The 22,060-nt window shown below is 34.9% G+C and overlaps 4 protein-coding genes across 4 annotated transcripts; 1 reads left to right on the forward strand and 3 right to left on the reverse strand.

The window, feature by feature from the left end:
- Positions 1 to 404: 404 nt before the first annotated feature.
- Positions 405 to 3,286, reverse strand: LOC127254332 (uncharacterized). Its single transcript, XM_051279393.1, has 8 exons — positions 3,143 to 3,286; positions 2,989 to 3,060; positions 2,836 to 2,903; positions 2,490 to 2,630; positions 1,466 to 1,507; positions 967 to 1,073; positions 788 to 889; positions 405 to 702 (listed from the first exon to the last, which is right to left on the reverse strand). The coding sequence occupies exons 2-8, from the start codon at positions 3,057 to 3,059 to the stop codon at positions 574 to 576; spliced, it is 660 nt and encodes a 219-aa protein (XP_051135350.1). The 5' UTR covers position 3,060; positions 3,143 to 3,286; the 3' UTR covers positions 405 to 573.
- Positions 3,287 to 3,969: 683 nt separating this feature from the next.
- Positions 3,970 to 7,366, reverse strand: LOC127254324 (probable GTP diphosphokinase RSH3, chloroplastic). The gene is made up of 6 exons (XM_051279381.1): positions 6,417 to 7,366; positions 6,132 to 6,320; positions 5,363 to 5,823; positions 5,119 to 5,277; positions 4,686 to 5,031; positions 3,970 to 4,595 (listed from the first exon to the last, which is right to left on the reverse strand). The coding sequence occupies exons 1-6, from the start codon at positions 7,104 to 7,106 to the stop codon at positions 4,308 to 4,310; spliced, it is 2,133 nt and encodes a 710-aa protein (XP_051135338.1). The 5' UTR covers positions 7,107 to 7,366; the 3' UTR covers positions 3,970 to 4,307.
- Positions 7,367 to 14,129: 6,763 nt separating this feature from the next.
- LOC127254330 (homogentisate solanesyltransferase, chloroplastic) lies at positions 14,130 to 16,766 on the forward strand. The gene is made up of 10 exons (XM_051279391.1): positions 14,130 to 14,397; positions 14,764 to 14,885; positions 14,980 to 15,126; positions 15,257 to 15,482; positions 15,560 to 15,633; positions 15,738 to 15,830; positions 15,967 to 16,084; positions 16,171 to 16,233; positions 16,335 to 16,367; positions 16,504 to 16,766. The coding sequence occupies exons 1-10, from the start codon at positions 14,188 to 14,190 to the stop codon at positions 16,576 to 16,578; spliced, it is 1,161 nt and encodes a 386-aa protein (XP_051135348.1). The 5' UTR covers positions 14,130 to 14,187; the 3' UTR covers positions 16,579 to 16,766.
- Positions 16,767 to 16,904: 138 nt separating this feature from the next.
- On the reverse strand, positions 16,905 to 21,016 carry LOC127254321 (linoleate 13S-lipoxygenase 3-1, chloroplastic-like). Its single transcript, XM_051279378.1, has 8 exons — positions 20,494 to 21,016; positions 20,127 to 20,407; positions 19,377 to 19,614; positions 18,959 to 19,285; positions 18,691 to 18,884; positions 18,311 to 18,612; positions 17,941 to 18,207; positions 16,905 to 17,790 (listed from the first exon to the last, which is right to left on the reverse strand). The coding sequence occupies exons 1-8, from the start codon at positions 20,852 to 20,854 to the stop codon at positions 17,034 to 17,036; spliced, it is 2,727 nt and encodes a 908-aa protein (XP_051135335.1). The 5' UTR covers positions 20,855 to 21,016; the 3' UTR covers positions 16,905 to 17,033.
- Between the last annotated feature and the right edge of the window lie 1,044 nt (positions 21,017 to 22,060).

Below are 22,060 nucleotides of genomic sequence, written 5' to 3' on the forward strand. Positions count from 1 at the left end.
TATGATAATATAAATATTATTTCTAAGACAACATAATTTTACACAATATAAATAAATAAAAATATATAATTAATATAAATTAATATTATAAAAAAGATTTTTAGTTTTATTTTCATTTTTTTGTATATACATAAATATATTTATTTGTTGAAAAGATATATAAATAAATAGATTTTGTTTAATGAAATGAATAAATAAATGTACAAGGCTGTGAAAGTAAATGAAAGAAAAACCAAACCCATCTTATTTATTTTGTTGAATTTATAGCCCATAATTATATTTGAGGGCCAATTTTTATGCTTTAACTTGCAGTCCAACCAAATTTATCTAGAACCCGAAATTGTAATTTAAATTTTATTAAGATGTTCATCATCTAAATAAGATGGGTGTAAGTGAATAAAGTCAAGCAATAAAAATTGATATATTTATGCTAAACCATTCAATTCAGGTTCTTGTTATGTACAACAACAGTATACACATGTAGCAGTAAAAATTCGAAAATTTGGAGGTGTTAAAAAAACTGTCCTATTCCGATCCTTATCTTGCAAAACAAAAGGGATGTAAAATAATTTGCTACGGTACGAGTGCCCAAGCTTCGCGAATTACCTCATCATCGACAAAGGGTCGTAATGACCACATCTGGCAGTATGTCTCCAGTTGCTCGGGTGAAGTCTTGAAGTTTATAGAGGAAACAATTCGCACCTGCATTCGTCGCGCCACTCTTTAAAACCATACGTACAGAGACGAACTAGATGGAAAATAACGGAAAATAACGATTATTTTGTACCTGCATCGAGTAATCTTGTTTAACCATGCTGTATATAATAGCCATCATAGCAGCATAGTCGGTTACTCTAGGCTCCGAAAGGTTTGGAGTCGATAGCTTTTCCTGTAAGCGATAGGATCATCAGATGATACTTCATTTGGCAATCCCACGATTAATGAATGCGGATGAAGAAATTTTACCTCATTGCAAGAGAAATCGAAGTTTTGGTTAATTTTAGCATCTGCAGCTTCCACTGCCGATGCTGCGTCATCAAGAAGGTGTTCTAGTTCGGCGACGAGTGTTTTAGCTGGCAATATATCATGGCATGAAACTTGATGTAGATTTATATTTAAATTTCATCTTATACATATATTAGATTACTTAGATTTGAGTCTATCGAATCTATTTTGTATTGACTATATACAGACTCCTGATTTCGACGATCAATAAGACACTGCCATTATTTTCCCAAAAAAATTATAACAAGAGCAATGCCGACTCAGAAATTACTCTGACATTAATGCATAAACTTTTTCACAGGTCACTTCCAGATATGACAAAATGTGAATCTAATCATTGTGAATGTTTTACATATGAAATAGCTCAAATTTCTTAGACCTAATTGCAATTTAATTTATCATAGAAGTATTACGAGCAAGGAAAAAAGTGATATATAAATAAATAAAAGTTGAGAATTACCTCCATTTATGTGATCTTGAAGCCCCCGATGACAAGTATGCACTTCAGTATGACAGAATGAGTTACAAGAAATTAGAGCCGATGACAAAATCCATACTCGAATCACATGAAAACAGAAACAAATAGTAACCAAAGCAAAGTAATGCAGAGGGTCGCCTAACTAACTCCAAACATCAGTCTTAATTCTAAAAGTCTCCATAATCAAATGAAGGCTTATCTAGATCTTAGTATGTCAGACATCATTCCTTTTGTTTCTCACAATTAAAATGCAGAATACGAAAAAAAGGTTCAGCAATGATATAAAGCACATGTTCAGATATACGATAGTATGTAAGAATACCATTTTATATAGTGATTCGAATTCTTCCACCCTTGTAACTTATATAATAAAAATCATTAATCTTGAAATGACATAGTGATTAAGACTCTTCCCTATCTCTAAAAAATATCAAGTATCGACACAAGCAACACTCAAACTGCAAGCACATGGGCTTTGCAATTTATTAGATAAGCAACAATGCCACGTCCATAAAAGAACTCTTATCAAGTCCATCATGCTGTACGAGGCAAATGAACTTTTCCGGTTCAGATATTACAGCATACATATAATAAGCATAAAGTTTTGTATAAATGAAAAAAACTCTCTAATTTAGCAATTGACAATACCAATTGCACGGCACAAAAGGGTACAGGACCGCCTTGCAAAAGCAACATTTTATAAAGAGGATAATACGAAGTTTGCATCTCTTGGTTATTATCTATCATAATAGCAAAACACGGCGGCCAGATATACACATTACATACATCATCATTTATGTGCATATCTTCAAGCATACAAATAAAGGATCTTAAAATCATTTCAGAAGGAACAGAATATATCAACGGAGCACACAAAAACAAACAAAATATCAATATTGACAATAAAGCATAAGCATTGTAGACAATTTATTGACAGCATAAATATTGAGAGAAAAAGGATGTTCCATGTGTTTAAACACTCAAAGTAGATTATGAACAGACTTACACTTGCTTACATTCTGTGCACTATCTTCAGAGTTCATACATCCGGCTTCCGTATACGAAAGAAGCCACTTGGAGCCATGAGATTTAATAATTCGATCAGCCAAAGCAGATGTCTTATTGATTGGGGGCCTTCCTAAGAACCCTAATCACCAATAGCTGAATCAGTGATCTTACAGCTGAGAATACCAAATTGCAGATCTAAATTCAATTTCTAATCCAACTATACGCAACTACCGATTCTACTTCTCTTCTCCACACTCCAAATTTGAATCAAACACAACCCTAACAATAAACCCAAGCATCTAAATATGAGTGCTGCTAAAAAAATATGCAATTAACACACTCACCAAGCGCCTGCTGGAAGCCAATAAGAAACTTGCTTCCGATAGATAACTGTTCTTCAAATAATGACAACCTGCAAAAGGAAATTTATACACTATCGATCAATGATACACCATTTTCAGTAAAATTAACGAAACAACAAGAGCTGACTTTGAGACCTGGTCATAAATTCGGAATATATTTGGACTATACTTCTCGGTTCACTTCGTTCGTCTTCTTCAGTAGCCATTCTGCAACGCCAAAAACCTTCGTCATCTCTCCACTCTTTAAAAATAACTAACAGAAAGTAGAAACGAAAATAGGAACCCCTACCAAATCCACAGCTCCTCAGTAGTAAAAAGAGTATCCCTAAGAACCACAATCAAGAACTTCAAACCTCCGCAAAACCACTCCGAATCACCCGAAGACGGAGACCCGTCGAACTTCGAATTAATCAACCGGTTTCGAACCGGTGGTTCAAGTTCAAATCGAAACCGCGTCAAACCGGAACTAAAATCGTTTTTTCGCGGTTCTTTTTTTTTCGGGTTTCGGTTTGGATTTCAACACTATTAAAACCGTGAACTTCCGGTTCGAACCTGCGGTTTATGTACTCCCTACGTCGCAAATGCAGTAATTTAAGTAGACTATAATTAATAAGCAGTTAAAAAATATACTAATAAAAATAATTATATTATAATAAAAATATTATAAATTAAAATTAAAATAAATAAATAATTTAATTAAAATTAAAAATAATAAAATTTAAAATATTATTAAAATATAATTATATTTAAAAAAAATAACAAATTATTTGAGACAGATATTAAATATCCGGTGGGTGAAAACGACAAAGGGAAAGACAGAAAAAAGGAACAAGAGAAGATAGGTGTTGGGGGCGGCGGCGGATGCACTTGTTTTCTAGGGTTGGACTTGGAGAATTGTACTTATAATTATAATTATTATTTATTTTTCTATTTTCTATTTTATAAATTTTTTTCTATAAACTTCTTTTTCTTTTCTCTTTTGAATAAAATAATTATAATTATAATTAACTTTAACATCAATTGAAACATAATTATAGTTTTTTTATATTGTTAAGAAAGAGTTCAGGTTCCAACTTTGAAAAAAAAAAAAGAAAAGTAACCTTTCATCCCTGTAAGTTAAAAATATATTCTTTCATGTAAATGACAAGATGTTGAGAATCAATTTCGAGAATACATATAGCATAGCTACAATCCATTACTTCCAAGCTGTAAGCAAATACCATAACCATATATATATATATATATATATATTCCTAAATCCTCCCAAATTCCAGATTTGCTCAAGACAGGGAGCACTTCTTTTTCTTTAATCTAAAATGTTTTCTCTCTTCTATATGTACAACAAAATATTATACGAAATGAATAACACAATACAAACTACACTACAACTACACTATTCTGAAACCACACGATGATAATCTTTCTACCAAAGAATGAAGTCAACTCTTACTGCGTCAGCTTCTCGAGTTAGCCATGGGAGCCGCCGGCACCGAGAATCCCCCGTTGTACATCCGCTGGATTTCTTCCCGGTACTCTGTCAGCGACTTGTCTGGTATGGCCGGAGTTAGCTCCACCACGTCCCCCATCTTCAGCTGGCACAAGGGATCAGTGACCGCCTCGTGGTTAAGCCGTGGCCGCAGCTCCTCCTTCACCGGGAACCCATACATTGCCCGTTTACCCCGACCCGCTGTTTCCAGCACATCCGTCACCGTTGAGTTTGCCGGAAACTCTTGCACAGACATCTGCACATTAGATTTCAAGGGGTCGGATTGGTGTTCCGTTGTAAAAAACTTAATTGTAAATTCGGGAAGACTGTTGAAAAAATCACTGACCTTGTCGTGTTCGATCAGGACGACGAAGATGGGTCCATCGGAGCGGGGCTTGCAAGAAAATGTGCAGTTTTTGGAGTGGATCGGGAACGAGCAGAAAGGGGTAGCGGAGTCGACGAATCCGATGCACGATCTGTCTTTGCTCATCGCCTCGCATTGCCAGGTCATAACCCAACGAGCCCATTCGACCATCTGGAGAACAAAGGAAGAGTGTTTACAGTCTCCTTCCTTGTATCTCCAATGCGCGGCGAATCCATATTCAGCTTGAAGATGCATCTCTTTCGTTCGGATTTGTACTTCGAAAGGAACTACAGTATCACCCGTAACAACTGTATGCAGTGACCGGTACCTGCAAATGTAAGTAAATTTCGATCAAGAATATGATGTGATGAATGAAAGGGTAGGTACACTACATTTATTTTGAGCTGTAGCTTACCCATTCAGCTTCGGGCAGCGTATGTAATCCTTGAACCTCCCGGGTACTTCTTGCCATAGCTTTCGGACAATCCTAAGAGCTTTATAGCAGTCTTCTTCCGTTTCGACAATCAATCTTAACCCGTGAATATCGTGAATTTCATCCATCCGCAGCTTCTTCCTACAGAAAGTACCGCCAAAAAATGATGTGAAACAATTAAATGTGAAACAATTTGTACGATTTGAGCACAAGAAACTCAACATACTTCAGCATTTTCGAATGGATGCTATACAAGCTTTTATGTCGTCCGGACATATGGTAGTAAGCAATTCCTCCGACCTGCAGCGCTACCTCCAGCCTCTCCAAAGAAGAGGTGATCACAGCCTCGTCGAACGACTGCACAAGCTTTGATGACAGTTCTTGGTAGCGATCCGGATTGAGATGTTTGAAACAGAGATTTTCAAGCTGTTCTTTCCAGGTGAAGATTCCCAACCGGTTCGCCAATGGGGCGAATATTTCCAAAGTTTCCTTCGCAACCCTTTGGCGCTTTGTCAAAGAAAGCGCGTCCAGTGTCATCATGTTGTGCAATCGATCGGCAAGCTTGATTAGCACAGCCCTAGCATCTGCCATGGCGAGGAATACGGTGTGCAACCGATCAGCCTCGGCAGTTTTGCAGGCTGTGTTGTTATCCCTTGCAAGCTTGCTCAATTGGCTCAGCTTAGACACCTGGCGAGAACATTATGGTTCAAATTCTCCATTAATCAATAGAAGTCCAAGAAACAGTCAATCTCAATCAACTATGGCGTTCCCTAACTACATTCAGAATGTTCTTCAATCAGAAATCAAACAGCCAATAAGACAAACTAAGAACTACTTCTATGATTGTCTGGATCACAATTTTCAAGGCAACAAATGATCGATACCATTACCAAGAACATATCATTATTCAGCAAACAAATCCAGGAAGATGCCAGAATTTAATTAGTGAATGTTGAATCTAACAGGAAATGAATTGAATGTTGCTTAATCCTTACCCCCTCCACTAAATCTGCGACCTCAACGCCAAATGATCGTGCTATGTTTCCGTGAGTGACAGATGAATCATCAATGGTGTCGTGCAGAAGACCTACAGCAACAACGGTTGGATTGACTCCGGTGATATTCGCTAGCAGAATTGCAGTCTCCACGCAGTGTTGCAAGTAAGGATGACCGCTTGCACGCATCTGCATACACAGATCGAAGCATAAGAAATTGTGAATTCATGAATCATGATCCTCAAATCAATCTAGCATAGATTTGTTTTTGGAATTGTTGAATACCTGCCCTCTATGAGCCTTCTCTGCTTCGAAGAAAGCTTTGACGACTAGATCATGCCTGAAAATCGGATGTCTCGACTGTGCATCGGAAAGTAAATCCTTCGCGTACGGCGGCAAATTCAGCTCCACGAAATGATCCTCCATGGTGAACGGAAGCTCTTCCGTAGACGAGGAAGATAGATCAACGTCGTTATCATCTAAAGTCAAAGGCGACGATTCGTAATCAACGCAGGAACTCAAAGCATGCCTGGCGAATCCGTTGAACATTCCGCCGCTTCCAGACCTAATTGAACTGAAATCCGCGCTGATTCTCATGGTAGGGCTCCGAGAACGCGCGCCGATCGAATTATTCGGGCCTTGAAGCACGGAGACCGGACTCTGCTGAGCCTGATCCCGTTTCGAAGGGCTTAAGGAAGAGCATCGGAAAGAGGATCCTAATTCCTCCGTCCTATCGTGCCATAAGGAGCTCAACTCCTCAACTCCGGCTGAGTAACTCGCCGATTTGACCGGTACAGAGGAGAAGAGGCACGAAAGGCCGCCAATTAAATTCTTCTGCGACGACGTCGCGGAGGCCGACGACGTCGACCGCCCGTTCACGTCAAAATCGTATGAAGCGTGGGGGCTGATCTGGTGCGGCGCGGAGCACATGCTGCTCGGTGGCGGCGCGTAAAGCGCAATCGTCGGAACCGCCATTAACGAATACCTTCAAGCTTTTTCTTCAACACAATTCCAACTCCCACAAAAGAGAAAACGGAGATTGAATCCCTTGCAGCTCTTTTTCAGCCCCCAATTCTTCGCCTTCCTGCTTCACAATCCAAACCTGAAACCAAAATCAAAGACGCAGGAAGAAAGGACGAAGAAGAAAGTAGGGATTGGCGAGAGCTAAGAAACAGTAGCGTCTGGAAGATTTTTAAAACCCTCAAATCAGAAACAAGTCCAGAAATTCAAGAACTCATTTTTCCCTCAGATTTTATAAATTGGAAAAGAAAAAAGAAAAAGAAAAGGAAAAGTCAATAAGACAATAAATTTTTAAAGTAATTTCAGAAGAAAAATAAATAAATAAATAAAATTATAGTAATATTCCTTTATATTTCTGATTCATCTGTGAAAAGACAATAACACCCCCAATGAAAAGCTGCATTTCCACACTACATTTTTTCACTGACCAATTTAGTACTGCATTGTTTCTGCGTTCACAGTTAAAAATTTATATATAATAATAATTTTCTTTTAACTAATGATTAATAATAATAAATAACTACTTACAAAATTAAATAAGACCTCAAATGAACGAATCTTAACTTATGCAACTAGACATTATCCAAAATAGATATTTTGATACATGATAAAATAAAGTATTATAATTATTGTCTGGAGCATTGTTGTGTTTATTATAATAATATTATATTCATAATCGATTAAAATATTAATCCCATTGGTTTTGGATAAGAATGCAATGTTCAGTTGGGGTGTCATTATTATTAAGGGATTAAAATAATCAAAGTGGCCCTAGCTGGGTTCCATACAATGCTACTCCAACTCTTATTCTTGAAGATAATCAAATTATTTTCAATGAATTACTTTTTTATTATTTTTAAAATATTTTACTATAAACAAATATTGATAATTTTTTTATTGAAAATGTTATAAAAGATGGAAATAATAATAATTTTTATTTTTTTTTTCAAATTTTTGTTATTCAATTCCTATTTTTTAATAAAAATATAATTTTTTATTTCACAAAATATTATATTAAATTATTATTTAAATTAAAATTTAAGTTATCAAAATTAATAAAAATAGCCATACAAAAAGTATATAATTTTAACTAAGAGAATATATATTATATATTAATCAAAATCATAGTTTGTTCGGTTAATGGTGTGTTTGTTTGGAGGATTGGATTTTAAATATATTATTCATTCCATTTTTTTCTAAAAAATAAATCAAATTAAATACTTATTTTTCATTTTTTATATTATACTAAAAATCAATTTTACATTCAAAACATCACATCAACACCTATTTATATTACATTATACCACTATTCAAATTCAAAATTTTTACTATTAAAATCTCAACTCAAAATCCAAACCCCCAAACAAACACACCCTAAAGGCTTTCACCGAATTTTTATTGTTCATTTAAATTTTTTTTTCAAAAACATCAAATCACATGCCTATTTTTTATTTTTAAATTATATTAAAAATTAATTTTACATTCAAAACATCATATCAAAATTTATTCATATCACATCGTACAACTATTTCAATTAATCTTCAAACAAATACTCCCAGTAATGTATGCGATGTACTATGTGGACATTTCGTACGATGACATCATTTTTTTTATTTTTTTATTTTTATGACATCATTGATTATATATATTGTATAAAAATTTGTTATATCGTTATATTTATAATACAGGACTCCCTCCGTCTCACATATCTTGTCTATTACACCGTAGACACAATATTTTAGAAAAAGTGTAATTAATAGATAATTAGAATATATTAGTGAAAATAATTATTTTATAATATAAATAATTAAAAATTAAAATTAAAATAACTAATTAATTTAATTAAAAAAAATTAAAAAGTTTAAAATAAGATTAAAGTGTATAATCATTTTTCAAAAAAGAAAAGTGACATGGTATGTGGGACGAACAAAAATAACAATATGGACATGGTATATGGGATAGAGGGAATAATATATATTTATTTGTTACTTGTTATTGTATCATATATTGAGTATTGTAGTATTATATTGATGTTAGTACTGTAATTTCAAGTACCTATTTATATAAAATACAATGTCATTTTTCAGTGAAAAATTTACAAATAATAATTGGTGTAAAGATCTTATATGAAAAAAAAAAAAAAAAAAAAAATTATTTAGGTGGAGAAAAAAATATTTGAAGTATCCAACATAGAATTTAGAAAGTTTAAAATAAAATTTTAATTTAAACTACTAAAAAAAAAAAAAGGGGATTGGCTTAGACACATTTTCAAAATATTTATATGCTTCAATAATGTATGCACTTTTTTTTTTTTTTTAGATTACGTGAGAATCCGCAGCTACCCGAAAGTGCCAATTGGATAAACTCTCGGCTGAACCTAATACCCTGCAAATCAGGTCCGACAAGAAAGTCACACTAAGCGAACCATGTTTGATAAAACCTTTTTTAAAAGGCCAGCAAGTAGTATTATACGAAAGGTCCTCTTCTTGTTTGTAATAATTAAAATATAAATTATGTATAATGTCGGCAATAATTTATATAATTATTTGGAATGTTCCTTTCAATAAAAATTAAATATTATTAGAAGCTTCTTCCAAAAGCTACATAGGGATGTCTACTTTGCTTATACTAGGGTTCAATTATTGGCGTAGGTTAGAGTGTTATTATTACTATTAATATTGATTTTAAATTTATTTTAAAGGTCTTTTTTATTTTATGTATTTATAATTAAAAATAAAAATAAAAATAAAAGCAAGTGCAAATTAGCACCGATTTAATTACTTAGAAGTATTTAAACATTTGTAATTTAAATATATACATATTCATCGAAGCTACTTATTTTTTAATTTCTATTAATACTTAGACTTAAATTTTATTTATGATTCAGTAGAATTCATAAAGGTACAGTCGTTATAAAAATAAATTTCAGAATTAATTATTGAGTTGACAATTTATAAGAAGCACATTTATAACAATTTTGACTTTTAAAAATAATAAATATATCCCAGTTAAAATATCTTATTTAACAGTGCATTATGCAATTTGAGTGGATTTGTCACATGGAATGGCAGACTTAGAGTAAAATAAATTATTTAAATTCATGTCATTTTATTTATTTCATTAAAAACGACGTCGTGGAAGTGATTATTGCCTTTATAGAGACGAAATTGGTTAGGCATTCGGGCAAGCTTTAGCAACAAGGCGGACCACAATTTTTCATTATCTATAAGTCATATTAAGCGAACTATATGTGACAGATGACCGCCAGAGATTTGAACTCATAAACTTACGGCCACAAGTGCAACTACAATATTCTTTTTGTCCATTTTGAAATATATATATAGATTTTTATTTTTTTAGATATAATTCATACAATATATTTATGGGGATAGAGGGGGAGTATTATATATCTATCTAAAGAAATAAACTATAGTGATGTGAATATTATGTAAGGGATAGAAAGGTCATTGCATCTTAATTTTGTAATTGAAAAGGGAAATAAATAAATTGCGAAATGATAAATATCAGTAACGTTTTATTTTCATTTTTAATTTGAATTTAATTTTTGTTTGTTTGTATTTGAAAGGCGAAGCACAAAATGGAAACGTGTAGGAGCCACGTGGAGAGCAATGGACGGAGGAGGCCGCCACGTGGTCAGCAACGGCGGCTACACTTAGCTCCCACTCGTGACCACTCTAATGGTTTTTTATGCCTGTTTCTCTTCCAAATCATTTTTTTTTTTCAAATCAAATTTTCGGTATAATATTTATTGAATTAAATATATTTTTAAAATAAATTAAATTCTGTTCAAATAAGAGATTGAAACTTTAAAAAAAAAATAATTATGAAATTAGTACAAAATTGTATATGTGATGTATGAATTCGATTTATTTTGTATTTTTTAAATTATTATGCCTCAGTTTTACAATTTCATATAAAATTATACTATATATATAATTATAACTATCACTTCCAAATAATTGTTTAAAATAAAACTCAGAATCAAAACTTAAAATACTCCAAATTGGATTATTTATTCTCCAATTAATATTTTGGCCTAACAAAATTTCAATTATAGTAAAGTGTTTTGTTTTGATTAATAATTTCTAATGTAATTTTGTTTTTTTTTTTTTAAAAAAAATAAACACAATATTTTTTTATAAAATAATAACAAACTAAATAATATTAATTTATTTTTAAAATACAAACCAAACACATTCAATTTTTCTTTACTAGAGCTCAAAAAAAAAAAATAAAAAAAAATAAAGTCAAATATATGCATATTTGTTTCTAGAATCGCCAAATTTATAGGAGTATATATGATTTTCATTTTTCAATGGGACAAATTTATTTTGTAAACTCAATTGAATTTTGAAGGCCCAAAAAAACGTGATGACTAATAAATTTTTCATTTTAAAATTAAATATATACAAACTTATACCATATATGTATATATAATATAAATATATATTTTATTAATTCACAAAAAATAAATATTTAATATAAAATAGTATGTATTTATATTACATCTTTTGCGTGGATATTGTTTATTTTTATTTTAATTATTTAATAATTATTTTATCTTTAAATAAAAAAGAGTAAAAACTTTATTTATATGGAAGTTTTTTAAGCTTCAAAAAATAAAATAATAGTAATAAAATAAATATTTAATAAGATATATATTTAAAATTAAATACCTATTATTGATAAATTAGTACTAGAACTTTTAATTAATAATTTCTATACTTTTGAATGGAATGACTGAGATAATAAAAATAATTTTAAAAAATCTATGTAATAGTCATTATTTTATTTTTTATTTTTAAATAAAACATCACTTTAAATGCATACCATTTTATTTTTTCTAAATTTTTTTAAAAGTTCAAAATTCAAAACACTGCTGTATAAAAGAAGCCAAAATCTTTTATACGAAAAAAATTGCTAAAAAAAAGGCCATAAATTATTATTCGTAATTTCTTTGGTATGTTAGTTGCAGGGGTGGACACGGTTCGGATATTTGCAAATATGCAGGTATTTGATATACGAATTGAACTAAACAAATACCCGAAACCGTGAACTGTATTCGAACCGAAAATTTCGGTTAATCGAATTTTTGGTTAACCGAAAATATTTGCAATATTTGTAAATAATTCGAACCGAACCGAAATTAAAAAATAATATATTAAAAATTAATTAAAATTCTAATTAAATCAAAATATTTGCAAATATTTCAAATATCCGAACCGAAACCGAACCGAAATCGAATCGAATATAATTATTAATATAAATTTTAAAATATAATAACATAAATATATAAATATATTCGGTTCGGTTAACCGAGCAAATATCAAATATGTAGTATTTGTATTCGAACTGAATTTGCTCGGTTAACCGAAAATTCGATTCGATTAAGTTCGGTTCTACTGTTCGGCTGTTCGGTTCAATTTTTTTTTGTCCACTCCTAGTTAGTTGTAGTGCTGCTACGTGTGGAAAACCTGATGCATTGCGTGAGAATAGTGCTTTCGAAAGCGTGCAGGTCACGTGTCGTGCACGAGCTGACCAAAACTTGCACGCGTCCATTTGTGTCTTCTTGTGCCCTTTTCATGCACGTGCTCCTAGCGATCCCAACTTTTAATATGGGCCTTCAATATATTTGGGCCCTATTAACCAAATAAAATGGGCCTTATTTTAAATTTCACCCAATAAAGATTAAGCTATGATTCCAGGCCCATATCACAAATTCATTCCCAACAAAGAAAAATAAAAAGAAAACGTTAAAAAATTTGTCTTTTTAGTAAGAGAAAACAGATTTATTTTTTAGTTAAAATAAAATAAAATAAAATAATATATTTTTTTTCAATGAAAACCTAAAAAAAAGTCATCTAGTCCAAAAAGAAAAAAAACATATTAATTGGATGACATGAGAGTACAGGCTCTGTTTAAACAATTAACTTCGTATTATTATTTTTGAAAAATATCGTATCACATTTATTTTTTTTACGAAATATAAAATTAAATACTAATTTTTATTTTTTTGTACTTCCAAAATTCTCAAAAAATCTCATTTCAAACAAAACTTATACTTCCTCACTCGCTTAACAATTTATTCATTTTTTTTATTTTGGTCCGTCTCATAACAAAATATTAATTTTTTTTAGTAACTGTGCTATTTATCTATCATTACAAATACCATTCTAATTTACAAAATATTACACAAATACCATTATATTTATATTATACATTATTAATAAGGTTAGTTTAGTTTTTTAAATTTTATTTTTACTTATATCTCAATATAATACTCTCTTTGTTCATTAATAATCTATCTATTTTTCTATTTTGATTCGTCTCGTAATAAAGTACCAATTTTCCTTTTTAGTAATTTTACTTTCTATTAACATTAAAAATAATTTTACAACATACAATATATTACACCAATGTCATTACTTTTATAACACACAATACTAATGTTATTTAAGTTTTTTCCATTTTATTCGTACCATACCACAATATAATACTAATATTTTTAAAACTTTGTGAAAAAAATAAATAGATAAATAAATCAAGAACGAATAAAGTACTAATATTTTTAAAATTATGTAAAAAATAAATAGATAAATAAATATGAAACGGATGAAATATTTATTAAAAAAAAAATGATAGATAATGAGGGTTTGGAGCAAAACCCACAACCAAATACGCTCCAAGAAATTTGGATAATTATTTATTACATAGGCTGCGATAGTCCATCACTAAATTCAGAATTGTTATTTGTCGGTTTTTTTTTTTTTGCCAAGAAGCACTAAACATTAATTAAAAAAGGGTAAGAAAGGATAATAGTTTTAGCTTTTTGCGATTTTCTTATCCTTTTTAAATTTTTTAACAATGTTAGTATTATTTTTAATAAAAAATATTATATTAATAAATTATTTAAAAAAAGAAATTAAAAATGAATAGAACTCAAATGAACAGAGCCATTGTATAAAGTAATCGTTAACTGTTGTGGAGGTCACACTTTCGTTCTCGAACGGAGGCTATGGAGTTTGCAATCTCATCTCCTTCTTCCATCGCTACTTCTGTTTGTTCTTCTGCTTCCTTAACTTCTCCTTCCAAGAAGCTTCTCCCTCTCTCCAATTTCCCGTTTCTTAATCCTTCCAAGAAGCATCCTTCTTTCCCAGAGATTCGCACCACTCCGCAATTCTCGTCCGCCGCCGCAACTCGCCGTCACGGCCACCGTTTCATCCAGGTAAGCTTAATGAACCAATTTATTCACTCATAGCATTCCAATTTCTGATTTATCTTTAGAGAATCTACGAATGAAGAAAGGGTAAAATAGAATAGTGTCTGCAAGTGTAAACTGACTTGTCCTTTTCCTTTTTAACTGTTCTCTGCTAAATCAAAAAGCTCTTCTGTTCAATCACGGCGGAAAAGGATTGGGGCTTTTCAAGAATACAATTGATTCGATAGGACTGTATGCTGCTGTGCAAATTCGAGCATTCCCTAATTCAGAAATGTTTCAATTACTGCATTAATCAAAATGAATAGCTCATTAATCGAAATGCAATGTAATTAGTTCATTAACAGGTTTCACATTGTAAGATTGAATTCTCAGGCTTGCTCTAAAGTCGATGCTGCTGGAACTGATCCATTGTTCACCAAAGTTTTCCAATTCCGGGATGCATTGTGGCGATTCCTGAGGCCTCACACGATTCGTGGAACGACAATCGGATCAATGTAAGCGATGTTTTCAACTACGAAATCGACACTATCTTTGTTAGGATTAACATATGACTTAACTTCAATAATGTCTGTATACTTTTTTCCACAGCTCCTTAGTATCCCGAGCTTTAATCGAAAATCCAGAATTGATACGATGGTCGTTGCTGCTAAAGGCATTTTCGGGGCTTTTAGCACTCATATGTGGAAATGGTTATATAGTAGGAATCAATCAGATATACGACATTGGTATAGATAAGTAAGGAATGCCGGTTGGTTCGATATTCTAGTTAGAATGCTTAGCTCTAGCTCGTGCGCTTATTATATCTTCTAGTCGTAATTAACACCGGGAATTGTTTGATTTGTGTGTGTGGAATCGTAAATTGTAGGGTGAACAAGCCTTACTTGCCTATAGCTGCAGGAGATCTTTCGATTCAATCGGCGTGGTTGTTAGTGTTAGTGCTCGCCGCCGTTGGTCTAGTAATTGTTGGGATGAATTTCGGCCCTTTCATTACTTCGCTTTACTGCCTCGGCCTTTTCCTCGGCACCATCTACTCAGTTCCCCCCTTCCGAATGAAACGGTATCCCGTTGTTGCATTTCTCATAATCGCCACGGTATGATTTTATATTCTCCATTCGAGTAATTAAATGTCCCTATTTGGTTAGTTCTAAATGACTTGTCTTCGGCTCAGGTTCGAGGGTTCCTCCTCAATTACGGCGTCTACTATGCCACCAGGGCAGCTCTTGGTCTTACATTTCAATGGAGGTTTCTCGTTAACACACACTTGGATTGAAAACTTGTTGGTGTCGTACTTTGTGATGGTTATTTTTCGATTGTTTCTTGAGGATATTATGATTCAAATGCTGCAGCTTCCCCGTTGCATTCATCACCACGTTCGTAACGTTGTTTGCTCTTGTTATTGCCATAACAAAGGATCTTCCCGATGTGGAAGGGGATCGCAAGTACGTTGCTCAATTACTCTATTTGATCGATTATTTTGCACTTTGTTCTTGCTATTACCTTATCTATTTTCTTCTGGCGAAGACAACGAGAGCCTACTAAATTTCTAAAACAGTTATGGTTTGGAAAACTACATAGGTTTCAGATATCGACTCTGGCAACAAAACTTGGTGTAAGAAATATTGCATTGGTTGCATCCGGGCTTCTGTTGATGAATTACGTCGGTTCTGTTCTCGCAGCTATATATTTCCCTCAGGTACTTGTCCCTCTTAATTATTCGGGCAAATCATTATCCTTGTGATGATCCCGATTATATTACTTTCAATTTTTATTGTGTTGCAGGCCTTTAGGAGAAGCTTGATGATACCTTCGCATACTATCTTGGCCATAGGTCTAATTTTCCAGGTATGCACCACGGCGCTAGCTGCATTTTTCTGGTTTTCGACATTGCACTCGAATTGGTTTGAAATATTTCTCTTGAAAATGTAATTTTTGTTGTTCTTTAGGCATGGATACTTGAAAGAGCTAACTACACAAAGGTAAATAATTCATCGTATCGAATACTCATTATTTCCATAAATTTGGACGTATTTTCGACCTCGTGACTTAAATGTATCTTCTATATGATAATTTGTTTCATGTGTTTCCTTCAATACGGATGTTTTGATTTTGCAGGAAGCCATATCGGCATTTTACCGTTTCATATGGAATTTATTTTACGCCGAGTACGCACTATTCCCTTTCATCTAGTAGATTCGAAAAGAGTCCCCGGGGGGTTTAGCGATGGCTATAATTACGATGGAGATGTGCTTGGTGTCGCTCTAGCCAGATTCTTCTTCGGAGGGAGGTTACTTGAGAACAATGCTTTATAATTACTCCAACTTGTACGTTTTCGAGGATCTCGTTCGCTTCTTTAACCATTGATTGCAAGTTTTGTTTGTGTACGATTGTTTCTATTATACAACGCGGGAAGTTGGTTCTAAATTCTAATAAAAATACCATCACCACTACACATATATGACAATAGAACAGACAATTTACATAAATTGTTGCAAAACAAAACGAATACTTGGATATTGAATATGAAGTTAAAATTTAAACTATTACTTGGCAATATTATACATTCATTAATTTCCTAGGTTGTGTTAAACAACCATTGCAACAATCTTAAACTACAAAATATACATACATACATACATACATAATCATATAGACACGCTGTTAGGCACGCCCCGGCACGTGACCCCGGGCTCCGAACTCGGCGCAAGAAGCTCGTATGGCATCACTCCCGCCCCACACCTGTTCTTCAGCCTCGCATCCTCATTTCTCCGCTCAATCTCCTTCTCAATCCGCCGAATCTCCGCCGAAAACTCGTAAAACGCCTCGACCACCTCCGCGTCGCCTGACCATATCGACCGGTGATGCCTATCCCCGAGGTACTCCTCGTCGGGGGAGTGCGTCGACAACGTGTCCACCACCGCCATAAATTTCGTCGCCTGCAGCAAACTTGGCAGCGCGCAGAAGAAGTACTTCTGCGGATCTGAGAGGAACACCGAATACTCGGGGTCGTTCTCATCGGGGATCAGACGACGCATGAGCGGCGGCCGGTTCGGGACGTACCCGCCGTACGGGTACTGCCCGAAATTCAGGGCGGCGTGCTGGGCCGAGGCGAGCCAGATTATGGTCGTAAGGATCGATATTAGATCCTCGGGAGTGGCTAACGTTGGCCACCAGTCGGCGCGGCGGAGATCGGCGTGGCCCACGTTGATCGACTCGGCGTACCACGCTTGGAGCTCCTTGTCGTTGCAGACGTTCGCCGAGTCGGGGTAGTAATGGTTCACGTAGCTACGGACCCAGTTCTCGATCGCGCCCCATATCATTAGCCCGTCCGTCGCGTACGGGTAGTCCTCCATGACGAGCTTGATCCCGTGCGGTTGCGTTGGGTCGGGCGTCGCCATTCCTCTGTTGATGATGCATATATTTAAGTGAGATGATCATTTAATATGGTATTAGAAGGTTCTATGGTGTTGATGATATGTATCCCTATCAGCTTAAGTTTTTAGATAAGACGGTCATTTATATCATTTAACATATGTTATACAACCTATGTACCTTCGAACGAGATCGGCTGGGAGGCTTTCCTGATCGAATCGCCAAAAGTTCTTGTAGGCGGCGGCGCTGATTTCCATACAATACCGGCCGGGAGTGAAGCAAGACTCGATCACGGCATCGACGGCGACCAACCCTTGTCTCGCCAACGCATTGATCTCTAACGTGTATCGCATGTGCGGATCCAAAAGCTTAAAAATCGGGTGCATCGCGCTCATCTGCCGATGCGCCGCCAAAATGAACGGTTCGAGCGCCGCGTGAGTACGTAACCTAGAACCGTCAACGGAGAATCGTAAGGATATTTCGTATCCACGGATTGTAATCGTACGAGAAGTATAATTCGATTCAATTCGATTCAAGTATACGACAATACCAATGGTTGACGAGCTGATGGACACCGGCGTCGTTCGAGCAAACATGAGCTTTCGCCAATTGCCACATCCAGTACGACGTAGCATCGACAGGAGGCGTGACCACCCGCTTCGATCGTGAAGTCGACGAGGTCGGCGGGAGGCTGAGCTCTATCGCTACCGGCTTGAGAGTGCCAGCATCCGTCAAGAAAAACACCGTGCGCGTGGCATACGACTTTCGACCGTCGAGCGCGTTTATCTTGTCGAGGAACGGCAAGTAAATGTCGTGGTAGTCGATGATGTACAGCTTGTTCGCATCCAACGCCTGTCAATTTTTTTGTCAACATATGTATCGAGAACGAAAACAGAATTCGCGCATCGAGATACATAGACGACTCATTACCTCTTGGACGGTCATGCCGTTGAGCTGTCCGGTGATGTGTTCTTCTTTCAGGGCTGATTCTCTCGGCCCGTAGATTTCAGGATCGAGTGCGCTGACGGGAGGGAAAGCCCGGAGCCTCTCGATGTTAACAGGGTTCACGCCGGCGACAGCTTGGCGCGCGAATTCATCGTCGCGCAGCCACGCAAATTTATCCTCTGTAAACACAAATTAGTACATTAGCTACTCGGACAACCTCCCCTGTTCGAAGATTTTTCGACAGAGAACTCACTGGATATGATCTTCGGAATGTCGTATTTAAGGAGGCCGCCTTCTTGAATTTTGGTCACGGCCTTCGGCATCGGGATCCTGTTCAAAATCTCGTCCTGCAGACCAAGTTTAAGGAGAAGTCCTTCGCTGTAAAGGCTGTCGATGTCCGAAAAACCTTTGAAATCTTTATTACTCGCGGAAATGCTGGCCATCAACGACGGTATGAGGTTATGAAGCACAGCCTTGAGCCTCCCTGTCGAGAAAGCATGCATCTTCGACTCTTCGAATTGCTCGTCTCTAGGCACGTACATCGGCAACGGTTTCTCCACTCGACTCTCGCAGTACATGTCTGATTTGAGCATCATATAATACATAAGACACACAGCCATGTAATAAAGAAATATGATCCAACATTATCGGATAGGGGAAGTTAGACAAACCGGTGTCCGTAGGAGGACGCCCTGTTCGACAGCGTCTCGGATATGGGATTTTGTCGCCTCCGAGAATGGGTCGAGCAGAGTCGATACCCTTGTCTGGATTTCCGAGATCGTTGTACACGTCGAAATCATATACTCGATCGGATAGCTTTCTTTCTCCCTTGCCATCTCCTCTCAGCTCCCTCAGCTCCTTTTCTCGCAGGGCTTTCAGCCCCGCAGGAGTTTCGTTCGGCAAATATGGCTGTGTCGAAAAAATTAAATGAAATAAATAAACGAGAAGGAAAGACAATGATTCGAAACAAATAAAAGACACATGTTTTTTAAGTGATAAAAAATGGCTGAAAGATCGCATCTTTATGCTTATATCTTCAAATCTGAGACTAACTTTTGTAAAACTACTATAGAGTGCACTAAAAAAATGCAAAAGGCGATCAGTCTCTGTCCTATAGATTATTAAGAAATAGCAAATAATTATCCTTAGATTAGATTCCCTTTGCGTTTAACACATGAAGTTAATTTGAGTATAATATTCAAGTTTGAATGTAGAAAAGTCGACAGAATTAACTTTTCACAGCACAACAAAATGGAACAGGAAAGTCACTCAAAGAAGCTTTTAAGCCCATACAGATTTGTTGCTGCCTTTAACCACACAATGATTCATTTCTTCAAAACTCTTATGAAATTCTTGAAGGATTGATTACACACACACACACACACACACATATATATATGTATGTATGTATGTATCTATACCTGGTTAGAGAAGAAGATTCTTTTTCCAGGGTGATCTTTATTGGACTGAACCCAAGAATTGCAGGAGAAGTAGACAGGGCCACAGGCAAACCCTTCAATGGTGATGCTCTCAAGAAAGAATTCCTGCTGGTGTTTATTAGCCACTGTGATTGCACCAGGAACCCCAAAATTGGAATCCACCATGAAATCAGCTGTGTAGTTCACTCTCTCAGTTTTGAGGTTCGATTTCTTGGACCAGTCTTTGAGTACAGCTCCATTGCTTCTCTTTGGAGCTCTGGTTTCTAAATCACCATTACCACAATACAGTTAGAAAAGGGGTTTTTATTTTGCAGCCAGTTAAAAAGATAAAATTAGGGCAATTTCTTACTTGGATCAATACCGGTGCTGACGAGTTCCAAGACAACATTTCTACCAATCTTGTCTGTAAAAGCATCCAATTGTTTAACTAAGGCTTCCTTCAAATCTTCCTTGTTCTTGTTCCTGACAGTCACCACTGCCCTAACCTTAAACTTCACGGCCTTTTCAGGCACCACTTTGACCAAATCCAAATCCTCACTGATGGCTGCAACAGGGGTTGTACTCTTGACCCCTCTACGCATCACTTGTTGTACCTCCTTCTTCCCTTCGCAGGGCAGGAAAAATCTGCACTTTCTCTGGCTCAGAATCAGGCCTGGAAATGAAGATCTCTCCATTAAAGATGTGCCCATGATTTCTCTAGCAAGTGCCATGGCTTTGCAAGTTTTATTTCTTGTAAATTGAGAACAAAGATAGGATTGGATCTTTCGGCGATTTGGGATTGCCCTTTTGTTGAGGGAGAAGAGATTGGAGGTTTAGAGGTGATGCAGAAGAAGAAGGGATCGGTAATTACTGAAATTTATGAGCTTGAGGGTGCTTATATACGAACATGTTAGTCGTAACAGTGGAGAAGAAAGGCTTCTTGGAAGCTCCCGGGACTTGAAGACCATACGAACGAACTGAGCCTTTTAGAGCGAGTCTGGTGTGGGGAGTCCCGGGGGTTTATAAATATTTCCACGTGAGAGATCACCGGCCACACGTTTTCAATTTTGGCCTTGTGACTAAACATAGAAGTCGCTATTTGGATCATTGAATAATTGGAAAAGCGATTTTACGTATTTCCTAGAATTTTCATGAATGAATGAATGATACGAGTGTGTTATATTGATGTATGAATAGTTTTTAAGTAGAATATTAAATATTTTATTATTATTATTATTATGTAAAATTGTATTTATTAAATTATTTATATATTTTGAATTTCTCCGATTCAACGCGGTGGCATAGAATAGTATAGGACTGAAGAGTGCGAGTGTGGGGGTCATTTTGTAGCCACGTGGACCATTTTGCCCCTGTGCTTTCACTCGAATTCCCATTCCATCATAGTGGATGTAAAAGTTCGATTGGAACATTTCCAATAATGTTGCGACCATTATATTAAAGTAGATTTTTATGTTTCAATTTCCTTTATTTTTTTATTTTGTTCTTACAAATATATATATATATATATGCAATTACAGTGCTGAATTTAAAATTCAATACGATGCTCAAAAACACATTGTGTGTTATCTGATAGTATGGAATATTATTACAAACAATATATTATATATGCTAATATAATATAAATACATCACATGAACCACAATATACATTATAGTTTCATACAATACACAACTGTTAATTTTATATTATTTCGAGACAATTATTTCAAATTTTTGTTCTAATTTGATGTTATTAAATCAGCAACAATAATAAAAATAACAACAACAACAATTTATATATAATTCAATACAATTTATGTATATATATTTATGTTGGAGTTTTTGTTAAGTTTTTATTATTCTATATAAAAATATATATATATATATATTTTTTTTATCATATCTAAAACTGCTATTTAAGCAAAAGTATAAATAGAA

Source organism: Andrographis paniculata, unplaced genomic scaffold, assembly GCF_009805555.1.
Source record: "Andrographis paniculata isolate CXL003 unplaced genomic scaffold, ASM980555v1 Contig52END, whole genome shotgun sequence".
Classification (NCBI taxonomy): Eukaryota; Viridiplantae; Streptophyta; class Magnoliopsida; order Lamiales; family Acanthaceae; genus Andrographis; species Andrographis paniculata.

Bases quoted from the DNA above. Each gene is read 5' to 3' on its own strand.
- LOC127254332 (XM_051279393.1), bottom strand. From the start codon at position 3,059: ATGGCTACTGAAGAAGACGAACGAAGTGAACCGAGAAGTATAGTCCAA. The intron at 1,074-1,465 runs GTAATTCTCAAC...ATATATTGCCAG, and splicing joins TCAAGATCACATAAATGGAG to CTAAAACACTCGTCGCCGAA. The intron at 890-966 runs GTAAAATTTCTT...TATCGCTTACAG, and splicing joins TCGATTTCTCTTGCAATGAG to GAAAAGCTATCGACTCCAAA.
- LOC127254324 (XM_051279381.1), bottom strand. From the start codon at position 7,106: ATGGCGGTTCCGACGATTGCGCTTTACGCGCCGCCACCGAGCAGCATG. The intron at 5,824-6,131 runs GTAAGGATTAAG...TGTTCTCGCCAG, and splicing joins TCGCAGATTTAGTGGAGGGG to GTGTCTAAGCTGAGCCAATT. The intron at 5,278-5,362 runs GTATGTTGAGTT...TACTTTCTGTAG, and splicing joins ATCCATTCGAAAATGCTGAA to GAAGAAGCTGCGGATGGATG.
- LOC127254330 (XM_051279391.1), top strand. From the start codon at position 14,188: ATGGAGTTTGCAATCTCATCTCCTTCTTCCATCGCTACTTCTGTTTGT. The intron at 15,127-15,256 runs GTAAGGAATGCC...CGTAAATTGTAG, and splicing joins TACGACATTGGTATAGATAA to GGTGAACAAGCCTTACTTGC. The intron at 16,368-16,503 runs GTAAATAATTCA...TTGATTTTGCAG, and splicing joins AAAGAGCTAACTACACAAAG to GAAGCCATATCGGCATTTTA.
- LOC127254321 (XM_051279378.1), bottom strand. From the start codon at position 20,854: ATGGCACTTGCTAGAGAAATCATGGGCACATCTTTAATGGAGAGATCT. The intron at 19,615-20,126 runs GTATAGATACAT...TTTTCGACACAG, and splicing joins GAATCTTCTTCTCTAACCAG to CCATATTTGCCGAACGAAAC. The intron at 19,286-19,376 runs GTTTGTCTAACT...TGCTCAAATCAG, and splicing joins GCGTCCTCCTACGGACACCG to ACATGTACTGCGAGAGTCGA.